The following is a 26,612-nucleotide window of genomic DNA, read 5'->3' as shown; positions in this document are numbered from 1 at the left end:
TGAGCCTGGGGGCTAGGGATACCCCATCAGTGAGAACAAGCAGCCTGCTTGTCCTCGGAGAAAGCGAATGCTACATACCTGTAGAAGGTATTCTCCGAGGACAGCAGGCTGATTGTTCTCACAAACCCGCCCGCCTCCCCTTTGGAGTTGTGTCTTCCCTTGAAGTGTATTGTCTTGCTACATACTGGACTGGCCGGCTCGAGCCGGTTTCGGGCGGGAAGACGGCCGCGCATGCGCGGTGCGCGCGGGCGCGCGAGGGCTAGCAAAGGACTTTGCTAGTGAAGTTTCCGATTGGAGGGGCTGCCGTGGACGTCACCCATCAGTGAGAACAATCAGCCTGCTGTCCTCGGAGAATACCTTCTACAGGTATGTAGCATTCGCTTTATGTGTTAACGTGCAGATCTTGAAAGCGATTCGTTCTTGTACTTGGTAGCCAGTGTAGATTGAGACGCAGAGGCTGCGCAGGAACCAAGTGTGATTTTCCCAATTTTACAATACAATATCATAAACATACTGGGATAGCTATGGATGTTTAAGATTAAGAAAATCTGTTATGAATGAGAAATTGTACATGATGCAAAGAGAAAGTTAATGGTAAAAATAGAGTAATAACCAATTCAGGTAATAATATTGTTTGAGATGGATGCACAGTTGTGGAACCAAGCCGACAATCTGTATGAGTTAGAAAATCAATCCTGGAGAGAAGACTTGCAATTCGCTGGCCTCCCAGAACACCTACCCGAGCGAACTCTGCCAGCCGTGTTAGAACAATGGCTAACCAAAGAACTTCCCTGCCAAAGGGGATGGGGTTCATTTATTTTGATTATTCTACAGCCCTACAGGAGTGTCGCAGGAAATTTCACCCTATTTGCACTGCCCTATCAGAGAAAAGTATTTGATTCATACTTCTGTATTTGACAGTTTTCAAGATATTTTCTGACAGCCGCTGGAAATCATATGAGCCAGCTGAGGAAGCTCAATTCTGCTTGAATTGGCTAAATCAGACAGACGACATGACATCCTAAGTTTTAAATTAGCACCTGTTGATCCTGGTTTTGTTCGCTACTCTATTTATTGATGTGATATAAATAGAGCATGGTAATCTCTTATTTACCTGATAACCAATTCTAGATAAGTTAACTGATAAACTTGATTCTTATCTAGGTTTGTTCACTGAAGCTGCCTTTTTTATATTGAAATCTCTACAAAGGGTGGGATGTAGGGTTTCTTGATTTATTATCTGGTCCTCTTACCTCCACACAATTCCGTGGAGAAGGATTGGTGACATACTTTGGGTAATGTTGATGGATTGGGGTTTGGGGAGGGTGGGGGCTAAGATACACCTGGGGGGTTTGAGCAGTGATTTTTGAGTATTTATAGGCTTTGGAGAAGTACTACTACTTAACATTTCTAAAGCGCTACTAGGGTTACGCAGCACTGTACAGTTTAACAAAGAAGGACAGTCCCTGCTCAAAGGAGCTTGTAATCTAAAGGACGAAATGTCAAGCTGGGTAGTCTAGATTTCCAGAGTAGAGGTAAAAGGTTAGGTGCTGAAGGCGACATTGAAGAAGTGGGCTTTGAGCAAGGATTTGAAGATGGGCAGGGAGGGGGCTTGGAGTATGGGCTCAGGGAGTTTATTCCAAGCATAGGGTGAGGTGAGGCAGAAAGGGCGGAGCCTGGAGTTGGCGGTGGTGGAGAAGGGTGCTGAGAGGAGGGATTTGTCCTGTGAGTGGAGGTTTCGGGTAGGAACGTAAGGGGAGATGAGGGTAGAGAGATAATGAGGGGCTGCAGATCGAGTGCATTTGTAGGTTAGTAGGAGAAAGCTTGAACTGTATGCGGTACCTGATCGGAAGCCAGTGAAGTGACTTGAGGAGAGGGGTGATATGAGCATATCGGTCCAGACGGAAGATAAGACGTGCGGCAGAGTTCTGAACGGATTGAAGGGGGGCTAGATGGCTAAGTGGGAGGCCAGTGAGGAGTAGGTTGCAGTAGTCAAGGTGAGAGGTAATGAGAGAGTGGACGAGAGTTCGGGTGGTGTGCTTAGAGAGGAAAGGGCAAATTTTGCTGATGTAGAGAAAGAAGCGACAGGTCTTGGCTATCTGCTGGATATGCGCAGAGAAGGAGAGGGAGGAGTCGAAGATGACTCCAAGGTTGCGGGCAGATGAGACGGGGAGGATGAGGGTGTTATCAACTGAGATAGAGAGTGGCAGGAGAGGAGAAGTGGGTTTGGGTGGAAAGACAATAAGCTCGGTCTTGGCAATGTTCAGTTTTAAGGTGGCGGTTGGACATCCAGGCAGCAATGTTGGATAAGCAGGCCGATACTTTGGCCTGGGTTTCCGCAGTGATGTGAGTGGCATGAGTGCTTTAGTCATCTGACAGGTTTAGTCAAGATGAGGTGAAGTTTGGGCACCTGGGCCCCATATTATGCCTTGACTGTGATGCAATGCTATATGTTTTAAGAAAACTATGAGTACTCTGAATAACCGAATTATAACCTGGAACATTGGGGGGATTACATCCTCTCTTAAACCTAGTAAGACCCTCGCAGTACTGAATAGTTTGAGGTGTCTGTAACTTGTTTGCAGAAAATCAGATTGACAGATATAGAACACCAGAAACTGAAGTGATGATGGGTGAGTGATGTATTTTACTTTTTGTCTGGGGGCAGCAGAGCCGGATTATGGCATAGGCAAACTAGGCACATGCCTCAGGCCCAAAAGTTTAGGGAGGCCCTATCAGATGTGCTGAAGACTCAGGAGCCTTGGATTGACAACTATCTGGATTTCTTTTAGGATTCTACAAATTTGTAAAGTACTGGGTTCAAAGTCAGAATGATGGTTTAAGTGTCTGGATATTTTTCACAGTTTAGCTCGCTGTAGCTCTCCAATCCTTTCCCCTTCCAGTGCAGTGACTGTGATAGGAGGCTTGTAGTCGCAGGAATTAGGGGCTGAGTAGCAAAGGCTGGAGTTAGGTGCAGGCTGAGCCTTGCATGAGGTTTTGAAGAGAGCTGTGGAACCAGTGAGTATTGTGGGAGAATGGGATTGTTGAAAGGGAATAGGAATTTAAGAAGAATGGGAATCAATAGAAATAAAACAAAATAAAACTTGGGAAAGAAAATAAGATGATACCTTTTTTATTGGACATAACTTAATACATTTCTTGATTAGCTTTCGAAGGTTGCCCTTCTTCGTCAGATCTTCTCAAGTTGGCTTGTATTCTGCCTAGGTTCCGCTTAGCTTGGGCCAATATCATCCCCCGGCGGGTATGGAGGGGTGAAAGATTGAACTGGTCTGTGGATAAGACCAGAAAAAAGATCAATAGATGGATGGAAAAATTAAAAGTGAAGATATAACGAGATCCTCATTGGTTATTTTCAACGTCTACGAGGGAGGGACCACTCTGGGAGAGTCTGAACTTGGTGATTATTTGGATCGCTTGGGACTGCCCAGGCTTCCTGCAGAGGTTTCTCCCATATTAAGTAAGTCTCTCTCTGCTAAAGAATTACAACAGGCCATTAAATCACTAAAACTATGCTCTGCCCCTGGGCCTGATGGATTTTCTGGTGAAATGTTTTAAGCTTCTTCAAACACAACTTATTGGACCTTTACTTGCTTATTACTCAGAAGTGATGGAGTGGGGGTTCTTTCCTTTACGTGAAAATGCAGCACTCATAACTTTGATACCTAAGCCTTCCCAACCCAAGGAGTTTGCAGACTGTTATCGACCGATTTCCCTGATCAATGTGGTCATCAAGATATTATCTAGGGTGCTGACTGGTAGGTTGGCTGATGTGCTTCCTTGGGTTGTGGGAGAAAGTCAGTTGGGGTTTGTCAAACACAGACAATGGGAGCCCAACATCCACAAATTGTTAGTGATAGTGCACTGCCAGCAGACTAAAGTGCCTTTATGTTTGTGAGCCTTGACACAGAGAAGGCATTTGACAAGGTTGGCTGGAATTATTCATTTTCAGTCCTTATTTATATGGGTTTTAAAAGCTGGGTTTTGCAGGCTGTACATGCCCGTTATACTTATCCGCAGGCTTCTTTGCTTGTAAATGGGATGCATGTCCTTTGTCTCCATTATTTTTGTTGTCTTTGAAGCCCCTGCTGCACATCCTGAAGGACTTTGCGTAGGTTCGAAGAGTCACAATTTTGGATTATCAGATTAAGTTACTGGCATTTACAGATGATCTGTTGGTGGTTTGGGGTAACTGGCAAGAGTCTTTGTTTAAACTGTTATAACTTATTAGCGAATTTGGCCTCTTGTCAGGTTTTGTAAACCCAATGGGAAGAAAACTTTCCTTTGGCTTGGATTGATAGAGTCCTCAATATTTGAGAATTTATACTCCAGCCAACCGCTCTCAATTATATGATGTTAATGTAAATAGAGTGTTGAAGGATACTTGCACCAGGTTTTTATTTATTTATTTATTGCATTTGTATCCCACATTATCTCACCCATTTGCAGGCTCAATGTGGCTTACAGAATACTTGGCGGACGTATCCCCTTTCATTGATGGGGAGGATTCACTTCAATATGCTTTTAGCACCACACTGGTTATGTGTGTTTCAAATGTTGCCTTTGTTTTTGAAAACTCGTGATGAGAAGCTTTTGCACAGGTTATTACAGTATGTCAAAGGGAAGCTGTCACGATTGTCTGTCTCTATCATATAGACACCTACAGTGATGAGTGGAGGAGTGGCCTAGTGGTTAGGGTGGTGGACTTTGGTCCTGGGGAACTGAGGAACCGAGTTTGATTCCTGGCACAGGCAGCTCCTTGTGACTCTGGGCAAGTCACTTAACCCTCCATTGCCCGCCGCATTGAGCCTGCCATGAGTGGGAAAGTGCAGGGTACAAATGTAACAAAAATAAAAAATAAATTAGGGGTTGGGTCTATTGAATTTGAGACATCTTGTATGTGCCACATTAATGATTGGTACTGTGATACACAAAACTTCTTAGTTACATCTCTTGAGCATATACTAACTGATGGAGTTCACTTCAGCTGTTTGTTGCCTTCATTATTAAAAAAAAAAAAAAAAAAAAAGAGTCCCACTTGCTGCTGACCAACAAGGCCATGTGGCGGTGGATTTGTAGACATCATCACTTTCTCCTTATATGTAGATTCTCAGAATCCTTTTCCACCTGAGCAACATTGTAGGGTGTTTCGGCAATGGGTCAGTAAAGGTGTTAAATATTTACTCCATGTTATGACATCTGAGGGTAAAATGAAGCCTGGAGGATCTAAAGCAAAAGTTTTCTTTTCCAGCCATTGATATTTTTACATACATGCAACTTCATCACTTTGTAGCAAGTCTGCCTTGGGAGGACCTGAGCTCTCCCAGCTCTATCTGGCTAATAATTTTTTATGGACCTTTCCTTCAAGAACTTGTCCAAGACGCTTTTGAATCCTGCTGTGTTTATTTGTTTTGGCCACATCCTCTGGCAACTGATTTCACAGTTTTTGTGTGAAATAAATACTTCCTACAATTTATTTTTTCATTTTGCTGGTTATTAATTTCATGGATGTCCTCTTGTTTCAGTGTTATTTGAAAGGTTAAACAACAGTTCCCTATTGAACTGTTCAATTCTACACACAATTTTATAAACTTCTATCTCAGTTGTCTTTTTTTCAAAGCTACCTGTTTACCCTTTTTTATATTATTTTTGTAACTAACATATTTCACGTTGGCATCCATTGTTAGTAAGTCATGAAGAAATGGGTTTTCAGATTGTATTAACTGTACTTGTTATGTATCTTGCAGGATTTATTAGGATTTATTTACTGCCTCTTTGAAGAAATTCACTCAAAGTGGTGCACAGCAAGAAAGTGGTGCACAGGAAGAATAAGCCAGACAAGGGGAATAGATAATTAGAGCAGAACAATTAACATACGGGTTATTTAGAAATATTTAAAAATTAATTTTTTGACCCTTTACTTCCAAAGTTAATATCATGTACAATACAACTTTAATACTACAGGTATTTATTTTAACTTGGTCGTCCTTCTCTGCAAAAGAATACAATTGATTTACAACATGCTCCTTCACACACACTGTTTTATTTCTTGTACAGATTTAATAAGAAACCAAAGAGAGGAATACAGTACTTGCAAGAACAAGGGATGCTTGGCACTTCTCAAGAAGACATAGCACAATTCTTGCATCAAGAGGAAAGATTAGACTCAGTAAGCAAATTATTTAACAATTTCAGATTTGCTAATCTTTTGCCTGAAAATGTAAGGTAACACGTTGTCTCTCTGTTACAATACATAAAATCACACACTAGGCTGTAGAAATCCTAGAAAGAAGAGGGGAGGGGTAGATGCTGACTGTAAGGTGAACGAGTAGCCTGGGGGTTAGTGAGGAAGAAGCTTGGAGGTAGTAGAGATTAAATAAGGACTGCAGCAGAAAAAAGAAAAAAAAAAAAACAACCAAACAGAATAAACTAAGTCTTTTCCAGACTGATTAAAAAAATTAATTCAAGCACAACAAAATAAACTAGGATTAAGGGGAAAAAATGTGCCCCCAACCTCGGGCTCTGGCCCCCTCCCACCGTAAGGTATGGCTACACCCCTGAACCCGATACCTTCCAACTCTGCTTTAGCTCTGCTCTCTGACTGTACCAGCACTACCTGAATAGTGCTGAGGTGAGCAGATACAATATTCTGCAGCACTGTCTGGATAATGTCACTGAATAGCACTGCTGTGCCTGGTGAGCGTCAGTTATCTGCTACCCGGATAATTAGCTTTAAAAAATCAACCACAGTGATTTTTTTTTTTAGTTAGTTATAACCTGGTATAGAGTCACAAATGGAAAAGCCAAATTGCTGTTTTAAAAAAAGATCTATGCATTTATGGTTCATTGCAGCTAGTTTTACTGCTTTCTCTGAGGACAAGCAGGATAGCAAATTCTCACAGATGAGTAACATCACTGATGGAGGTCAGTATAAGAAAAAGGTTCTTCAGCTTCCACATTCTTTTAGAAGCTTTGAAAAGCCCCAGCACACGTGGAGGGGCATAATCGAAAGGGCCGCCCAAATTTTGTTGAGGACGTCCTTGCAAAACGTCTCGATGGAGGGGTGTAGAAACCCGTATTATCGAAACCAGATGAGTGTCCATGTTTCTTTTCGATAATACAGTCGGGATCACCCAAATCTTGAAATTTAGGTCGTCCTTAGAGATGGTCGTCCCTAGACTTGGTCGCTTCTGATTTTCGGCGATAATGGAAACCAAGGACGCCCATCTCAGAAATGACCAAATGCAAGCCCTTTGGTCGTGGGAGGAGCCAGCATTTGTAGTGCACTGGTCCCCCTGACATGCCAGGACACCAGCCGGGCACCCTAGGGGGCACTGCAGTGGACTTCATAAAATGCTCTCAGGAACATAGCTCCCTTACCTTGTCTGCTGAGCCCCCCAAACCCCTCCTAAAACCCACTACCCACAACTGTACACCACTACCATAGCCCTTATGGGTGAAGGGGGGCACCTAGATGTGGGTACAGTGGGTTTCTGGTGGGTTTTGGAGGGCTCATTGTTTCCTCCACAAACGTAACCAGTAGGGAGGGGGATGGGCCTGGGTCCGCCTGCCTGGTGCACTGCACCCTCTAAAACTGCTCCAGGGACCTGCATACTGCTGTCATGGACCTGAGTATGACATCTGAGGCTGGCATAGAGGCTGACAAAAAATATTTTTAAAGATGTTTTTGAGGGTGGGAGGGGGTTAGTGACCACTGGGGGAGTAAGGGGAGGTCATCCCCGATTCTCTCCAGTAGTTATCTAGTCATTTCGGCCACCTTTTTGTGCCTTGGTCATAAGAAAAACAGGACCAGGTAAAGTCATCCAAGTGCTCGTCAGGGACGCCCTTTTTTTTTTCCATTATGGATTGAGGACATCCAAGTGTTAGGCATGTCCAAGTCCTGCCTCCGATACACCCCCTTGAACTTTGGCCATCCCTGCGATGGAAAGCAGTTGGGGACGTCCAAAATCGGCTTTCGATTATACCGATTTGGACGACCCTGTGAGAAGGACGCCCATCTTCCAGGTTGTGTCGAAAGATGGGTGTCCTTCTATTTCAAAAATGAGCCTGATAGTTGACACTTTCTTCCTGCCACTGTCATGTGGATACTGCCTCAGTTTTTATGTGGAGCAAATCAGACGTGTTATTGGTGCCCCTCGTTAGAACTTTGTTTAAAGTAACTCCCTCAGATTGTTTAAACACTTTCATCGTCTTGTAGTTGTTTGTCCTCAGTACTTCCCTGAGTAGGGGTTCCTCCCCCCCCCCCCCCCCCACCCCCCCCAATTCATCTTGGGGTTTTTTTTTTTTTTTTTTAATAGGCCTTAAGCCATCCGGTCAGGTTTTAACTGCAATCATTCAGCTGTTTGATTTCAGTGCAGTTTTTTTTTTTCAATGACACATATACTGGCTCCACATTGCCTTTGACCTTTGCAGTTTCTGAGTAGCTCAATAGAAGGATCAGTGAATAACAGGAAAGCATCCTTAGTGCAGTGCTTTGTTTTTTATTAGTGTCTGCATTGAGATGGCTTGAACGTTATGCACTCCCTAAAGGAGAAACACCAATGCAGATGCCAAGACCTCAGAGGACCTCAGATTCGATCTCTGTTGCACCAGTATTCATCTCCAGTGCATCAGAGGAGGACACTGAGACTCTGGATATTGATGTCTTGACACACTCATTTGAGGCCAACTTACATTGATGGCAGAGATTTGGAGTTTATCATAGGTTCAGAGACGAGCACACCTAGGATTTTGCCTATGAACCAGCCAGATACTATGAAGAAGGTTTAACTGGTTCCCTATCAAATCCAACACTACAAGAAAATAAAAATTTTCCTCCTTTGGAACTCACCTTTATTTATTTATTTCCAGCAGTTGATATACCGCAAGTGATCCATAGATGTGACTATGCGGTTTACAATTTTAAAAAAATACAGACAAGAGTGGAAACAGGAGGGAGGGGAGATGAAGCTATGATGAAGATGAGCCAAAAGATTCAATAAACAGGTGGGTTTTGAGCAGTATTTTAAATGTAGGTAAGAAGATGCTAAACAGATGTAAGATGGCAGGGAGTTCCACAGGGATGGGCCTAGGTAGCTGAAACTGGTCTCCTGGGAAATAGCATGGTAACATAGTAGTGACGGCAGATAAAGACCTCGATGGTTCATCCTGTCTGCCCAATAAGATAAACTCATTGCATATGGTATGAAGTGATACATCATATGTATACCTGATCTTGATTTACCCTTTCATTTTTAGGGCATAGACTGTAGAAGTCTGCCCAGCACTGGCCTTGTTCTAAAATTTCTGAAGTTGTTGTTAAAGTCCCTGAATAGCTCCACTCCAGCCTATCCAAATGTATTCAGCCTCGATCAGGGCACAGACTGTAGAAGTCTGCCCAGCACCTGCTTTCCTTCTTAATCTCCACTAAGCTTCTTTGGATCCGATTCTTCTATTCAGGATTCCTTTATTGTTTGTCCCGCACATTTTTGTAATCCTTTACCATTTTCTTCTCTACCACCTCCCGCAGGAGGGCATTCCAGGTATCTACTACCCTCTCATGAAAAAATACTTCCTGACATTATTCCTGAGTCGGCCCCCTTTCATCCTCAGTTCATACCCTCTGGTTCTACCTCCTTCCCATCTCTGTAAAAGGTTTGTTTGCGGATTAATACCTTTCAAATATTTGCACGTCTGTATGATATCACTCCTGTTTCTCCTTTCCTCCAGGGTCAGTAAGTCTCTCCATGTAGTCTTGCTACATAAATCCTCTACCATTTTCATTGCTTTTCTATGAACTGCTTTTTGCATCCTTAGTGAGATAAGGCCTCCAAAACTGAACAAAATGCTCCAAGTGGTGCCTCACCAATGACTTGTACAGGGACATCAACTCCTATGCAGCCTAGCATCCTTCTGGCCACGGCCACGGCCACCGCCTTGTTGCACTGTTTCATCACCTTGAGATATTCAGACATCATCAACCCAAGGTCTGTCTCCTGAGCCGAGCTTACCATCTCTCCCCTCGGCACATTTCTTTTGTATTTCTGCACCCCAAGTGCATCACTCTGCACTTCTTGGCATTAAATTTTAACTCCAAAATTATTTTGCTGGGTATTAATTTACTTTCGGTTTCTATAATATATAAATCTGCTAACTTAAAGAAACCTATACTTGTATCTCAACGATGTATTACTCAACTAGCTATTACAAATTACTATAATAATTCGGTGATTAGTGCTCAGTATTGGGTGCATTACACTTGACCAAAGTCATATTGTATGTAATACCACCATCCCACCATCTTAGCACCATAGTCCATCCCTGCCTGCCAATATTTAGTATTGTGTTGTTCAATAGTCCATTTTTTTATGCATGTGAGAAAGAGGAACCCGAATTATAGCTACGTCATACAAGGTTCCATTTTAGGAGTCACCGACCAAGAAAGGGATCTAGATGTTGTCGTTGATGATGCATTGAAACCTTCTGCTCAGTGTGCTGTGGCGGCTAAGAAAGCAAATGGAATGTTAGGTATTATTAGGAAAGGAATGGAAAACAAAAATGAGGACGTTATAATGCTCCATGGTGTGACCGCACCTCGAATATTGTGTTCAGTTCTGGTTACCGCATCTCAAAAAGGATATAGTGGAATTAGAAAAGGTGCAGAGAAGGGCGGCGAAAATGATAAAAGGGGATGGGACGACTTCCCTATAAAGAAAGGCAAAAGTGGCAGGGGCTAATCAGCTTGGAGAAAAGACGGCTGAGGGGAGATATGATATAAATAATGAGTGGAGTGGAACGGGTAGTCGTGAAGCGTCTGTTTACGCTTTCCGAAAATACTAGGACTAGGGGGCATGCGATGAAGCTACAAAGTAGTAAATTTAAAACGAATCAGAGAAACTTTTTCTTCACTCAACGTGTAATTCAACTCTGGAATTCGTTGCCAGAAAATGTGGTAAAGGTGGTTAGCTTAGCAGAGTTTAAAAAAGGTTTGGACAGCTTCCTAAAGGAAAAGTCCATAGACCATTATTAAATTGGACTTGGGGAAAATATTTCTGGGATAAGCAGCATAAAATGTTTTGTACTTTTTTGAGGATCTTGCCAGGTATTTGTGACCTGGATCGGCCACTGTTGGAAACTGGATGCTGGGCTTGATGAACCTTTGGTCTGTCCCAGTATGGTAATACTTATGTACTTATGTATATGTACTATAAAGCTTGCAATAATCTCCAAACTTTCACTTAACTTTAAGTGGTAAACTTGCTTCAATGCATATGCTATTCTCCGGTGTAACTTCCAGTGGTGATTTTCCTCTGGTGCAGTTTTATGCTGTCTTGATCAGGATATCTGACGCAACAGTTGGTTTGGACAGGCAGTTCTGCAGAATTTGTTCAGCGTCTAGAATCCAACTCCACCCTCCTAGACCCTGTTTTATTCTGTTCCAGGCTGCACCTGCACAGCTAGATTAGATATAGTTTGTTTGATTGAAGTTTTAGTCTCAACGTTTCAAAACTCAATTATCCTAGCTTTCTTGTTTTCGGTGAGCTTGGCAGTTAGGGATTCCCAGATGTGAGAATAAGAAGGCCTGCTTGTCCTCGGAGAAAGCAAAAATACTTAACCTGTAGCTAGTATTCTCCGAGGACAGCAGACCAATTATTCTCACGTACCCTCCCACCTCCGCTGGGAGTTGAAGTTGGTAGTATGCTTATCTGCTTTTTGCTTTTTCATCTAACTGGAGGACCCAAGCTCGTGAGTCGGGCAGGAAGCATCAGCGCATGCTCATTGGGACGCTGCTAGATACTTCTGCATTACTTACAAGTTCGCATCCACTCTGGGCTCCATCGGATGACGTCACCCAGATGTGAGACTAATTGGTCTGCTGTCAGCTATCTTCCCCACCACTTGTGTTCTGTGTCATTTCTCTCTTTATCTTGTGACATTGGTCTTACTCAGTTTGTACAGTTCCCAAAATATTCATATCCTTGATCTTATAATTGCTTCCTCCTCTTTAGCTTTTACTGTTTCCGTTTTGCATTCTTACCCTCTAGCATGGTCAGTTCATCTCCTTGTGACAAGTTCTTGGAAATTCTCTGTTCCTATCTTGTTGGGCAGACTGGATAGACCATGCAGGTCTTTTTCTGCCGTCATCTACAATGTTACTATGTGTGTTACTCCCAGTTCTTTGTGCCTCTGATAGTAGGCCTTCCCAAAGCCGTATGGGTTTGTTTCTTCCTCATGATCCTGAAACCACTCCCTCCCTTGCCTCGGTCTTTCTTTCTGACTTCCAATCCTTATCGTTTAATGAGAAAAGCCATTGCTGGAATTCAGCTCTTAAGGTTAGCTGTCTCTGCAACTTTTTTCAGGCTGATACAAATAGTGCATTGCCAATTTGCAAATAGTGCATTGCCAATTCCGATCTTATCACCTCTTTACCATGCCGAAAGGCCTAGGCTATCAACGGAATGGGGTATTTTTTTAACTCTATGGTTCAGCAGTGCTCTAACATGGTAAGTTCCATGCACATACCTGTTTGCTGTGAGTAGCCTAGTGGTTAATGTGTATAATATTAGTGTAGACCACTTTGATTGTAACCACAGAAAGGTGGTATATCAAGTCCCATCCCATTTCTCTTTCCCTTTGTTTGCTAGATCTTTTACCCTTCAAATGGATCACCTACCCTTCCTATGGTATCTTTTCACTACATCTCCAAATGGTCTCCCAAAATCTGACTTTAGGTCCTTAAAAGCAAGCTGCTATCACTGCAGTATAACCCCCCCCCCCCCACCACCACCAAAAAAGAACCCTCTGATCCTCTATGTTCAGCCAACTATCGTCCACTTTTCAGTCTTCCTTTTACTTCCAAATTAACCGAAAAGGTTGTCTTTAATTAACTACTCTCCCATTGTGAACATTCATCCATATTGCATCCGCAACAGATAGGTTTTTAGGAATCATCATGGCATAGAAACTACCATTACAGTATTTCTGAGCGAACTTACACTCCTCCCTGGATGAGGGAGATAGAGCTTTGGTCATCTTTTTAGATCTCTTGGCTGCTTTTAACTTAGTTAACCCATTCCCTTCTGCTTTCCAATTAACAGAAAATTGGATTGCGGGAATACTGTGTTGTTGATTTGTCTTTTAGTTTGCTGACTGGTCTTTCCTAGTTTCACTCCCTCCTCTACCTCTCCTGAACATTCCCTTTGTTGCGGAGTACCTGAGGGCTTCATTCTTTCACTTCTCCTCCTTAACATATATCTGAGACCACTTGCTACATTAATTTGGGATCACATTATAAATTTCTTTTCTATGCTGTTGATATTCTGCTCATTTTCCCTCCTTTCCTATAAATCCTGATCTTCATCAATTGCAAAATTGCTTAGATGCTCTCACTTCCTGGTTACATACCCACAGACTTGTTTGAAGCCGTCTGTTGGATCACAGGTTTCCATGGAAAACCTTTAATTATTCCACATTTCTTCAGTATGCCTCTGTCCACTGGTTACTCTTTCCACTACCTGGGCATAATTTTTGACTTACATTCTACTACTACTACTACTACTATTTAGCATTTCTATAGCGCTACAAAGTGTACGCAGCGCTGCACAAACATACTCTCATCAAGTCTCACAAGTTGTTAAACTCGTGTTTTTTGTCACTGCGTAAACTCTGTCACTTCCATGATTACCTAGACTTTTCCTCATTGTACACCCTGATTCACGCATTCATAATTTCGAGACTTGATTATTGTAATTCAGTCTATGTAGGTATTTCAAAGAGCCAACTTACCAGAAATCAAACCCTGCAAAATTCCACTGCTCGTCTCCTGTTCAGGGCCTGGAAATATGATCGTGTTACTCCACTCTTAACTACTCTTCACTGGTTACCAGTCCACCTACTTATCATTTTCAGAATATTCTTCCTGATGCATAAGTCTCTTCACATTGGTTGCCCAACTCTACTAATATTGTGATTTGCTTGCTGTGATTTAAACTGGTTTGATATCTGTTTAATCTAAATGACAGATACAAATCAAGGTAAGGTATACACAAAAAGTAGCACATATGAGTTTATCTTGTTGGGCAGACTGGATGGACCGTGCAGGTCTTTTTCTGCCGTCATCTACTATGTTACTATCCAGCTTATTTTCAAAAGAGACGGACGCCCATCTTCCGACACAAATCAGGAGATGGACGTCCATCTCAAAAACAGGTATAATCGAAAGCTGAATTTGGACGGCCCCAACTGCTTTCCGTCACGGGGACGGGCGAAATTCTCGGGGGCGTGGCCGAACGGTAGCGAAGGCGGGACAGGGGCTTTCCGGGGTGTGGTTAACAGATGGACCTCCGCGCCTGATAATGGAAAGAAGCAAGTCGTCCCTGATGAGCATTTAGTCCACACAAAGTTGGTCCTGTTTTTTTCACGACCAAGCTTCCAAAAAGTGCCCAAACTGACCAGATGACCACCGGAGGGAATCGGGGATGATCTCCCCTGTCTCCCCCAGTGGTTACTAACCCCCTCCCACCCTAAAAAAACAAACTGTTTAAATATTTTTTCCAGCCTCCGTCAGCCTCAAATACCATACCTAGCTCCATGACAGCAGTATGCAGGTCCCCCGAGCAATTGTAGTTTAGATGGTGCTGCACGGGACCCATGCAGAGAGCAAAAATCAGAAGAAAAAAAAAACATGCAAGTGCAGTCAGGGACGTCCAAAAAAAAAAAAAACATGCAAGTGCAGTCAGGGACGTCCAAAAAAAAAAAAAAACATGCAAGTGCAGTCAGGGACGTCCAAATTAAAACAATAATAATAGGGGGATTCAAACCAGCCACCTTCTGATTACAAGACTTGTGCTCTTACTACTGCACCACTTATTCAGTTGCTTAGACATTCCTTCCCTTTCCAATAAGTCCCTCCAAGTTTCTGTCAGCCAATCACAGCTCATTTACCTGACATCGGTGTCAGCTAAACGAGCTGTGATTGGCTGACAGAAACTTGGAGGGACTTAATGGAAAGGGAAGGAGCTCTAGGCAGCTGAATAAGTGGTGCAGTGGTTAGAGCTCAGGTCTTGTAATCAGAAGGTGGCTGGTTCAAATCCCACAATTACTATTGTTTTAATTTGGACGTCCCTGACTGCACTTGCATGTTTTTTTTTTCTTCCGATTTTTGCTCTCTGCATGGGTCCCGTGCAGCACCAACTAAACTAAAATTGCTCTGGTTCGAATCCCCCTATTACTATTGTTTTAATTTGGACGTCCCTGACTGCACTTGCATGTTTTTTTTTTTGGACGTCCCTGACTGCATTTGCATGGTTTTTTTTTTTCTTCCGATTTTTGCTCTCTGCATGGGTCCCGCGCAGCACCAACTAAACTAAAATTGCTCCGGGGACCTGCATACTGCTCTCATGGAGCTAGGTATGATATTTGAGGCTGGCATAGAGGCATCTCAGAGGGACCAGTGCACTACGAATGCTGGCCCCTCCCACGACCAAATGGCTTGGATTAGGTCTTTTTTTGAGATGGCCGGCAGCGGTTTTGATTATCGCTGAAAACCGCGGACGGCCATCTCTAGGTCCAGCGATCTCACCATTTGTGTCATCTATCTCTAGAGTCGACACAAATGATGGGATTTCAGCAGGCTGAACCGTATAATCGAAACCGAAGATGGACGGCCATTTCATTTCAATTTTACGGTTCGCTCCGCCTCTTCGCGGAGCCGTATCTGGAGAAGGACGTTTTTACATATGAGTGTTCGCGTTCGATTATGCCCCTCTATGTAACCTATCTCTTGTTCCTTACTATACCATATAGCTCATACTGACAACTAAGGTCCATTGATGCTCACCGTCTTGTACTTCCTCCTCCAAGGAAGGCGCACTATGAATCTACTTGTAACTCTGCCTTTTTCTTCTTGTCCGCCAAACTTTGGAGCAATCTTTCCCCTAATATTAGGTCAGAACTCTCCTTCAAAGACTTTAAGATTAAGTTGAAAACCCACTTTTTTAAAACAAGTTTACAACCGTACCCCATAAAATGCTAGACTCTAATTGCGACTTCAGAGTCTATATCTTACCCCTTTCCCCCTCCTTTACCTTCTCCCCTCTTCATTACCTTTTCCTCATACTGCTTCCTTAAAGATTGAATGAGTGATTTTCCTGTCGGTTAATGGAATTCTTTTCTTATTGTTTTAGATTGTTTTATGCTTGTACACCACTATGAACTATTCGCTCTGAGGCATATTTTCAAAGCACTTTGGGAGGCTATGTTCCATAGGTTTCTATGGAACTTTGGGAGGCTAAGTGCTTTGAAAATGAGCCTCTCTGTATATCAAATTTTGATAAACTGTAGCTGTAACTACTGTTTGGAAAGAGACTTCTATCATGACAGTAGGTATGACCAGTTTGTCCTCCAGAATCTTTTTGGAGATTAGAATCCAACTCTGTCCCAGTCCTCCCCCCCCCCCCCCCCCCCCAAAAAAAAAAGACCCCTTTTCTTCATTTCCAAAAAAAATAAAAAGGACAAAATATAAAATGGCTGGCTATTGCCATCAATAATATGTTGGTGTCTTCTTCTGCAACGCTTTTCATGATTATTTCTTCCTTTTCTGTTGAAGATAACCTGCATCTAGGGAGTCCTATCGATGAAGATTCACTATCCTGCTTGTTCTCAGAGAAACCCAAATTACCTGTAGAGGGTATTTTCCAGGGACAGCAAAGTGCAGGTCCACATACCCATCCTCCACCTCAAGGAATTGTATTGTACTCAAAGCTTTAAAAAACAACTTAGGCGATCCTTGCTTGACATTGGCAGGAGAGAAGTGATGTGCATGCACAGTGGGACTTCTCAAAAGCTTCTTGAAGATTGTGGAAGCTGGAGAAGTGTTTTCCACACCAGGCTCTATCAGTGACATCACCCATCTATGAGGATTTGTATCCTGTTGCCCACAGAGAACACTTACTACAGTTAAACAAATTGGTTTATGTATTAATGAACAATACAAGAAGCATAGCAATATGTGGTAAAATGAGATGGGTTTGGGGTTTTTTTTCATAGCTGAGGGCTTAGTTTGATTAGAATAGTTTCCTTATGTTTAAAGTGTAAACATCTTAAAATATGAAAGCAAAACATTTTCAGGAAACAGATCCTTTTTCTTGTTCTTCTAGACTCAGGTTGGGGAATTCCTCGGTGACAACGATAAATTTAGCAAGGAAGTCATGTACGCATATGTAGATCAGCATGATTTCTCTGGCAAAGACTTTGTTTCAGCCCTCCGCATGTTTCTAGAGGGCTTCCGTCTTCCAGGAGAGGCTCAGAAAATTGATCGTCTGATGGAGAAATTTGCTGCTAGATATTTGGAATGTAACCAAGGGTAAGGAATACAGAACTGTATCTTTTATATTTACTTATGAAACATTGGAGTTGGAAAAATGCTTATTAAATCAGGTTCTTTGTACAGGAACTAAACAAGCTGATAATATGGCATTGTGTTCCTTTACAGGCAAACCCTGTTTGCTAGTGCAGACACTGCCTATGTCTTGGCTTACTCGATTATCATGTTGACAACAGACCTTCACAGTCCACAGGTGTGTTACTTTTAATGTACATAAACATCTCTGGAATACTGTTTATTTTAAAATCAGCTTTTATGCATATGCAAATAAAATAATATAAAGGGTGCCCACTTTTGTATTTTGTAGAGATATTTGCAGAAATCTTTATTTAACAGAGCATGTCAAAGGGTCTAGTCCAGCAGTAGTGTGTCGCAGGGCCGGCTAACAGAAACAGCAGCAGCTGGGAGAGGAGAACGCAGACAGCAGAAAACAGCCCAGCAGAGGATATGCGGCTACAGTTACCCTAATGTCATGTTCCTTCCTGGGCTGTGCAAGCAGCAAATGCACTTACAAGTTTTCACTTACACCAGAACTGAAAACCCCGCTTAGCGCAATTTGTTGCCTGCACAACCCAGGAAGGAGCATGGTGCTAGGGTTAGTGTAGCCGCATCTCCTCTGCCGGGCTGTTATCTGCTGCCTGCGCACTCCTCTCCCAGCCCACTGCCTTAAAATCTGAAGCTATTTTTTTTTTTTTGGGGGGGGGGGGGGAGGATGGTAAGACAGAGCTGCTGGACTATAAGGGTTTTGGGGAAGAGGGGACACAGCTGCTGGATCGTAAGTGGCAGGAGTTATTGGATCATAAGGGGGAGGGGATAGGGAGTTGCTGGACTATAGGAGTTGGGGGGGGGGGGGGAATGGGGACATGGAGCTACTTGGGCTATAAAGGTTTGGGGGAGAGGGGACACAGAGTTGCTGGACCATAAAGGGGGGAAGGGGAGTTGCAGGACCATAATGGAGAAAGGGCTAGAGGACAGGGAATTGCAGGATTGTAGGGGAAGGAGCACATGGAGCTTCTGGGCTGTAGGGGTGTGAGGGGGAGGGAGGTAGATACAAGGAATATAGGAAGCTATAGGACCTTAAGGGAGAGGAGACAGGGAGTTGCTGGCCCATAGGGGTGAGGTGGGGGCATGGAGCTGCTGGACTATAGGGGTGGGAGAAGAACAGGGACACAGAGCTGCTGGATCATGGGTTGGAGGGGAAAGGGGACACAGCTGCTGCACCAAAGAGGACAGAGAGCTGCTGGGCTATAGGGTTTGGGGGAGGGGGGAGATGGGACACTGAGCTGCTAGACTATAGGGATAGGGGAGGGAGAGGGAACATAGAGCTGCTGGACTAAAGGGGGAAGGAGGGAAGTAGAGGAGGGCATGAAGCTGCAGGACCTTAAGGGAGAGGGGACTTGGAGTTGCTGGACTTTGGGGGGGGGCATGGCATGGAGCTGCTGGTCTATTGGGGGGGGGAAGAGAGGGGAGACACAGCTACTGGATCAAGGGTTGGAGGGAGAGGGACACAGAGCTGCTGTACCATAAGGTATAGGGTACAGGGAGCTGCTGGTGTATGGGGGGGGGGGGGGGGGGAGGTGACACGAAGCTGCTGGATCATAGGGGTGTAGGAGAGACAGGGTGATGCTGGATATTAGGAGTGGAGAGGAAGGGAAAGATAATTACTGGACCATAAGGGTGAAGAGGAAGTGAGGCAGAAATTGGCAAAAAGGCAAATGGACAGCAAACACTGGAAGAGAAAAGACGGGAGGGCAGACCAGAGAAACTGGGACCATCATGTGGAGTTGGAATTTTATTTATTTATTTATTGCATTTGTATCCCACATTTTCCCACCTTTTTGCGTGCTCAGTGTGGCTTACAATACATTATGAATGATGGAAATACATTTTGTTACAATTCGGTTATGGATTACATTGTGAAGAGTTATATGAGACAAAATCAAAGTATCGTTAAGGAATATATCAATGGAAAAGAACGTTGAAACATTGGAAGGAAACAACGAGGAGCCAAGGGGCAATATATCTTTTTCAGATTTTGTATTTAACAATGGAGCGAGATTTATGTTGCTATTAATCAGATAAAAATACACAAAAACTCTTCACTTATGTCATGTTCAACTAGATTTACTAATGCAGTTGATATACTCTAAAAATGGGAGAGGAAAAGGCCTCAGATAATGCAGGACATTTATATCAGTATTTACACAAATGATCCTGCTGCATCAATCATTGAAATAAAAAACCTCACCCCTATTTCAAGAGTAACACATTTTTGGGAGTTGAATTTTCAAAAAGATTTTTTACAAATATTTTATGTTTTAACTAGTAAAAAAGGCCCGTTTCTGACAGAAATGAAACGGGTGCTAGCAAGGTTTTCCTCGGACTGTGTATGTTTGAGAGATGGAGTGTGTGTGTCAGAGAGAATGAGAGAGACAGAGTGTGTGAGAGACAGTGACTGTGTGTATGTGACAGAGAGATAAGAGTGTGTCAGAGAGAGTGTATGTGAGAGACAGTAAGTGTGTGCCCCCCCTCTCGCAGGTCCCCCTCCCCCCTCTCGCAGGGCCCCCCTCCCCACCTCCACCTCTGGTCTCAGGACCCCCTCCCTCTCCCCTGCCCCCCTGCAGCCACCCATGTCCAGCAACCCTCCCCCCCCCCCCCCCTGCATATCAAACCCCCTCGCCACCCGCAGCTGCCACTGGTAACGCTGTCCGGCCGCTGCTGCTTCTCCTTTTGAGCAGCAGAAAAAAGCAATAAATGTTTGTAAACCTCAAACGCAGCACCATAGACAGGCATTGGCTGTTGGCTCTGCAGCCGCTCCTCCTCTCGCCTCTCACGTCACTGCACTCCGGGGTCTTACTCCAGGGGCAGTGACGTGGAGGCGAGAGGAGGAGCGGCTGCAGAGCCGACAGCCAATGCCTGATAGCTGTCTATGGTGCTGCGTTTGAGGTTTACAAACATTTATTGCTTTTTTCTGCTGCTCAACAGGAGAAGCAGCAGCGGCCGGACAGCGTTACCAGTGGCAGCTGCGGGTGGCGAGGGGATTGGTGTGCTTCGGGGGGGGGGGGGTTGATGTGCCGGGGGGGGGGGGGGGGGCTTTGGTGATGCGCCAAGGGGGTGTTTAAGCGGCGCACTCACAGCTGATTCCCAGGCAGGGGGAGGAGTAGTTGCTCCGCGTGTTTCCCTACTCCTCCTCCTGCCTGGGAATTAGCTCTGAGTTACGTCAGCCTGGCTACGGAGCCTAGCTCAGCAACTCCAGGAGCCACGGACACAGGCAGCTACTTTAGAACATTGGTGGTAATAATTATTATATAGGATATTCACAAAACAAGTTATTTAATTTGATTCATAAAACAGACACTTAAATACAGCATATCAATCACCCCTATGCTGACCACCATTTCGCGGGAGCATTCTGCTGCCTCAAGGAGAAAAATTGATTCTTGTGCTGCAAAAAAGAAGAGCGTAATAATTACAATGCCAATATCGGCGTCTTTCCAGTCAGATTTAAAGGGATAATCAACTAATCAAAACCATCTATAGTGAATACTGGCAGTCTTCCTATGGGTACTAAGAAGTTACAAAAAATGAATCATTTCAAGGTGAACATTCAGACTGACTGGTTGCAAACATTTCAGATGAAAAATCCAATTCTGTTCTCTCTTTAGAAGTTATGTACGCCGGTCCCCTCCACGGTAGTCCTTCGTAATTCTGTCAATTGCAAAGCATTGAAGATCTTCAAAAAGATGCTTAGGACTTATACAATGTTCAACCATGGGCGCCTCCAAAACATTTCTTTTAAGATAAGCTCGGTGCTCAATAAGCCATGTTTTCAACTTCCTTGTCATTTGTCCAACATATTTTTGTGCATCCAAGGTTTGGACATCGCAGCAGGTCACAGCTCGGGAGATATTGAGGTTGTTGGGTGTAACATACTGTAAGGTCTCCACCACCGGGAAACTCTTGTAAAAGTCACCACCGGGAGACTCTTGGGTCCTGTATATTAATTTAGGGTGTATTTACCCCTCCCAATATAGTGGTCTACCCACTAATACTTAGGGAGAAAGGAACCACCAAAGGCTGCATCAGTTTGCTCTTTATTAGATATCTTATTAAGTATTTGTACAACTAGCAGGCCAGTGATAACTCACTGGGAGTACAGAACATTGCTACATGGAATCACCTCTTTATCTGAGACTCCAAAGAATATACAAGCAATGAAATGCTTTTATTTTACTATTCTCCAAATATATGTATAATCACATAATTATAGTAATACCATACCACAGCTACACACAGGTGTTCTCTGGGTAGATATAAAAGACTCAAAGCTACTCATGAGAAAGCAATTGGATTACTTGCCAATTCAGATACTATAGATTAGTTTCTCATGGGAGAGAGCAGCTTGGATGTTTCAAAGGTACCAGCGGTGACTGTCTCTCTGACTTGAAGTAGGAAGTACACTCATTTTTATATGTCCATTCAGGATACGGATAATATGACAGTGATCACATCTTATTGGATCTATGCTAATGTCATAGTTAACACTGATTGGCTATGCTAATGCATTGGTTAATATTTACTGGAAAGGTCAACAATTGACTAGTTTTTACTGGAAATCTAAGTCATCTTCCTGAGACGCCATCTTTGTTCTGTTTTCCAAGAACATCTGTGACCATACTGTTGCTAAACGATGCCATTATGTTCTTTCCCACTCACGCCCGCTCCTCATTCTGCTACATGAGAGTGTCACAACAAATCATGAGTTTTGCAGTCACACTGGAGTTCAGGTTAGAGTCATAAGCCTATAAGTTTTTCTCTGATTTTGGATCCTGAACCAAAGTCAGGCCTGGGACCAAATAGTAATAATATTCAGTCCCTCAGCCCTTTAGCTAAGCTGTGTGCTGTAATCCACTGCTAAAGAGCACACGGCAATCCACAAGGTCAGATCATTATACTTTATTGTAATCCCTTTGTGTCAACTGCTCCTCCAAAGGTAGTTCCCACCACAGCATTTCTCAAGAAGCATAGCAGTTCAACAACACAGTATTCAAAACAAAACAAACAAAAAAAAAACCCAAAAGGTTCCAAAATCTCAGCAGGTTATGCAGAGCAATTCTTCAAACAAAGTAGCTCAAAAAGGGCTCAAACTCCAAGCAGGTATGCAAAGTAATTCTCCAAACACGGTAGCTCCAGAAAGGGTTCAAACCCTCCCCAGCAGTTCATGTCAGCAGTTAGGCAAAACAATTCCCCAAACACAGCAGTTCAGAAAGGGTTAAACTCCCAGCAGTTCATGTATAGCAGTTATGCCCAAAACCACCACTCCTCCTCTCTCCCTTTCAAAAGAAATCAACCGAGTTAGAGTGGCAAGGGACCCTCCCCAACCAGGCCAGCATTATACCCTGACCACCACCCACAGACCCTTCTGTGGTAAACCTGTTCTCTCAGCTCCCCTCATGGGATAGCCACCTTTTCCATTCTTCTACCAGGCTCTCCTCCCGAGCAGCCCTCTCCTGTTTCACCTCTTTTCCTTCCAGTTTAGAGCAGCAATCTTCATCGGCTCCTTCTCTAGTTCCTCCCCCTTTTCTTCCCCTTGCCAGTCCATAGGTTCCTCCCCACACCCATTGCTCAGCTGCTCTCCATTTGCTTGATTGAGCAGGTTCAGAAGTCCTTCCCTCATCCTGGCTCTCTGGGACAGGTTTTTCCAACTCCCTTCTCTTGCCCTTCTCCTGACCTCCTCTGGGAGCTGTTGGGGATTGAAGTCCCTGTTTCTACCATGTGACCTACTCAGGGGCTGCTGGTAATTGTAGTCTTTTCCTTTTCTCCAATACCCCAGGGGAAAAGACTCCTTTCTTTCTCTACCCAGTCTTTCTCCCTCTCGAGCCTCCTCGTTCCTCCATGTGCCTTCATTCTCTCTCTCTCCCTCATATTCCTCACAATACACAGTGGAAGCCATGTGGCCCAGGTTGTTGGGCCACATGGCTTCCACAGTGTATGTTACACCCATGGCACGCCTTCATATGAGATCTGCTCAATGGACCCTAGCTTCTCAGTGATACCAAGCCACAGGGAGTCTAGAAGATGTCGTCCGAGTGTCCCCAGAGCTTGTACGCTCTTCAGTGGTGAACGATTTGGTCCAATCTGACTTTGGGACTACCATTCCAAATTTCTCAGCCGCAAAAAGTGCTGACGACGGATGCATCTCTCCTGGGGTGGGGAGCTCATGTAGATGGGCTTCACACTCAAGGAGCTTGGTCCCTGCAGGAGACAAATCTTCAGATCAATCTCCTAGAACTATAAGCAATCTGGAATGCTCTAAAGGCTTTCAGAGATCAGCTGTCCCATCAAATTATCAGATTCAGCGCAGCATCCGAATATGACAGGGAAGGTGCGCAGTTTGATTCAGGAGAGCGTGGGAATGGGCACCGTTTTGTCGGGGTTGATTGGCAGTGAGGAACAGCCTCTGTCTGATCATGTATGGAGCACAACCACCATTTTACAGCTTCAGGGCCCAACAGAGCATTTAGCTACATCGGGATATTTTTTTTTCTCCAGAGTATATATTGCTCTTACACCAAGCCTATTTACTGAAGCAGGGTCAGTCAGGGTTGCTGCAGGGTTCTTCAGTTTCTCGCCCCACTTCCCATCCAGATCCTAAGAGATCTTGTTTAGACCTCCAGGAGTGGGCAGATGAGGTTATCTCTGCTTCTCCCTCCTTATCCTATGTGGCCTCGTTCTATTCAGCAGAGCCATCGTTGAAGGAGCTTTATAAGGGATGATCTGAAAGTGCTGAGTTTGTTTCATAAAGAAGAGCTCAGTACTCTTATTTCTGAGCCACTGGCAATGCTTTACATTGAGGAGCCTTCGGCATCAGGAGTTCCATCTTTGTCTATCTTTACAGGGCTTAGAGAGCCTTGTAAGGCCTTCCCGATGCATCCAGATGTTCAGGACCTGATTACAACAGAATAGGTCTGGCTGGACATGGGGCTGGGAGTGGGAGGAGCAATGGCTTATCTCTGCCCATTAATTCTGGAAGAGAATGATAAATTGCAGCTTCCCAGGGTGTGACTAAGAAGACCATCTTACTTGTGGAAGAGGGAATTGCCCTAAAAGACCTACAGGATAAGAAAAGCTTGCTGAAACAAGCCTTTGAAGTAACCTCTTAGGGCCTTCAGGCAACAGTGTAAAGCTCGTTCATGGCACGAGCATGCCTGAAGCAGCATCAGCAGTCGGCAACACAAGGCAGGTACCATAACCCCCAGCTGGAAGTAAGGTTGGCCTTCTTGGCGAATGCTATTTGAGTTCTATTATATTTTTATTTTGTATTTATGATGTTTGGTTTTAAAATGTTGAAAGTATGTGTGTGTGTGTGTATATATGTGTATATATATATGTGTGTGTGTGTATATATATACATATAGTAAAATATAGTTTATCACATGGATATATTTTTGAGCTTTCTCCAAGTTGAGACATAATTTTTGAACATCATCTAGTACATGTATAGTTTTTTGTGGATGCTGTTTATGACATGGATTACGGCCTGCAGTATGTCTTTAGTACATGTATAGTTTTTTGTGGATGCTGTTTATGACATGGATTACGGCCTGCAGTATGTCTTTCTCTGTCACGGCACATCGGCAACTCTGGTTGTGGCATTGGACAGCGGATGCAGTGTCAAAATCACATCTAGTTAAACTGCCCTTTTGGGGTAAGTGGCTTTTTGAAGAAGATCTCAGTAACTTGGTGAAATAACTAGGAGAAACTAAATCACAGAATGGATGCATCAGCATTATTTATCACTAAATCTTGCTAAAACTGAAATTATTTATGTTGGGAGAAAATTGGACCCTGCTTTGCCTTCTATGTTACAGTATAATGGGGAGCAATTCATTGTGAAATCTTACCTTCAAAATTTGAATTTTATGTTAGATTCTGATTTCACTGTGCAGAAGCAAGATAATCATGTAATTTTTTCAGCTTCATGTTCTTAGTAAACTGAAGGGGATTGTGTCTGCCTGTGATTTTTGAATAATCGTACGGAGCATGGTTCTAACCAAAATAGATTACTTAAATTTTTTATTTTTGGGTATGTCAGCTGCTAGATTCCAGGCTCTGCAAATCATCCAGAATTCTGCAGCATGGTTGATTGTGGGTATCCAGAGATCAGAGCATATCACCTCAGTTTGGAAAAGTCTCCATTGGCTACTAGTAAAATATAGAGCGATTTATAAGGTAATATCTCTGATTCATCGGAGAATCTATACGACTGTTCCTTTATATTTTTTAAATGCTTTGCGTTTGTATCAGCTGAGTTGAGCCATGAGCCTTACGCTCAGAACTGGCTAAACAACTGTGTATTCCTGGAAGTACAGCATATCATTATGCTTACATGTGCACTCAAGCATTTTCGATTGCCGGTGTGGGCCTGTAGAATAATCTTCCTGGTCACTTGAGACTTTGTTTTAATGATCAGCAGTTCAAGAAGTCTTTGAAAACCCACTCTTTTATGAAGGCCTTCCTAAAGGGATAATCTCAGACTGGTCTTAAGTGGTTACATTAAGAACTGAAAATATTTTATTGAGAGTAGTGATGGGTCATATAGTGTGTGTATTATGTTTGATGATTTTATGTATGTTTTATTGTAACCTGCTTTGGAATAAAGCAGGATATATATTTTGAAAAATAAATAAGCTAAGAGCCTGTGGTCATCCGTCGTCAGGAGCTGTCGATCTCGATTTGAAGACAGCAGATGGTACTGTTCTGGTCATCAGCAATATGGTAAGAAGTCCTGCTTTCAGACACGCCAATCTTCCTTTCATGTGGACAGGAAGTCTTCCTCTCAGTCAGCTAGAGCACCCAATTCCTCTAGAGCTTTGCAGTGATGCGAGGCTGGTCCACTCTTCTCTTCCTCCGGTGGGAGGACGTCTTCAGGAGTTTTGGGAGGAGTGGACCCAAAGTCATGTCAGGTCTTTGATATTCTTACAGAACGTTACAAGTTGGCATTCTCCTGCTGGGTCTTACCTCTCTTCTTGCAGTCTCCTTGTCGAAAGAGAACCAAGGTGGTCGAGGTTCAGGTCACTATAGATTCCTTGCTAGCACTCTGGACCTTTGTTCCTGTTCCCCATGCCAAACAGGGACAAAGCAAATACTCCATCAACTTCATTGTCCCAAAGAAGGAATGCACCTTTCATCGAGCCTTAGATCTCAAAGG

At 43.6% G+C, this 26,612-nt stretch overlaps 1 protein-coding gene across 2 annotated transcripts in view; it reads left to right on the top strand.

Annotated features, from left to right (window-relative positions):
- Positions 1-26,612, top strand: part of ARFGEF1 (ADP ribosylation factor guanine nucleotide exchange factor 1) — a 456,734-nt gene that overhangs the window by 161,964 nt on the left and 268,158 nt on the right. For both annotated transcript variants that reach the window (XM_030215298.1, XM_030215307.1), the window contains exons 15-17: positions 6,076-6,187; positions 17,175-17,380; positions 17,510-17,594. In XM_030215298.1, coding sequence (XP_030071158.1) covers positions 6,076-6,187; positions 17,175-17,380; positions 17,510-17,594 — 403 coding nt within the window. The remainder of the gene's footprint in view (positions 1-6,075; positions 6,188-17,174; positions 17,381-17,509; positions 17,595-26,612) is intronic.

Source organism: Microcaecilia unicolor, chromosome 1, assembly GCF_901765095.1.
Source record: "Microcaecilia unicolor chromosome 1, aMicUni1.1, whole genome shotgun sequence".
NCBI lineage: Eukaryota > Metazoa > Chordata > Amphibia > Gymnophiona > Siphonopidae > Microcaecilia > Microcaecilia unicolor.
Note: the sequence above shows the minus strand (reverse complement) of the source record. Positions and strands in the feature narration are given on the sequence as shown.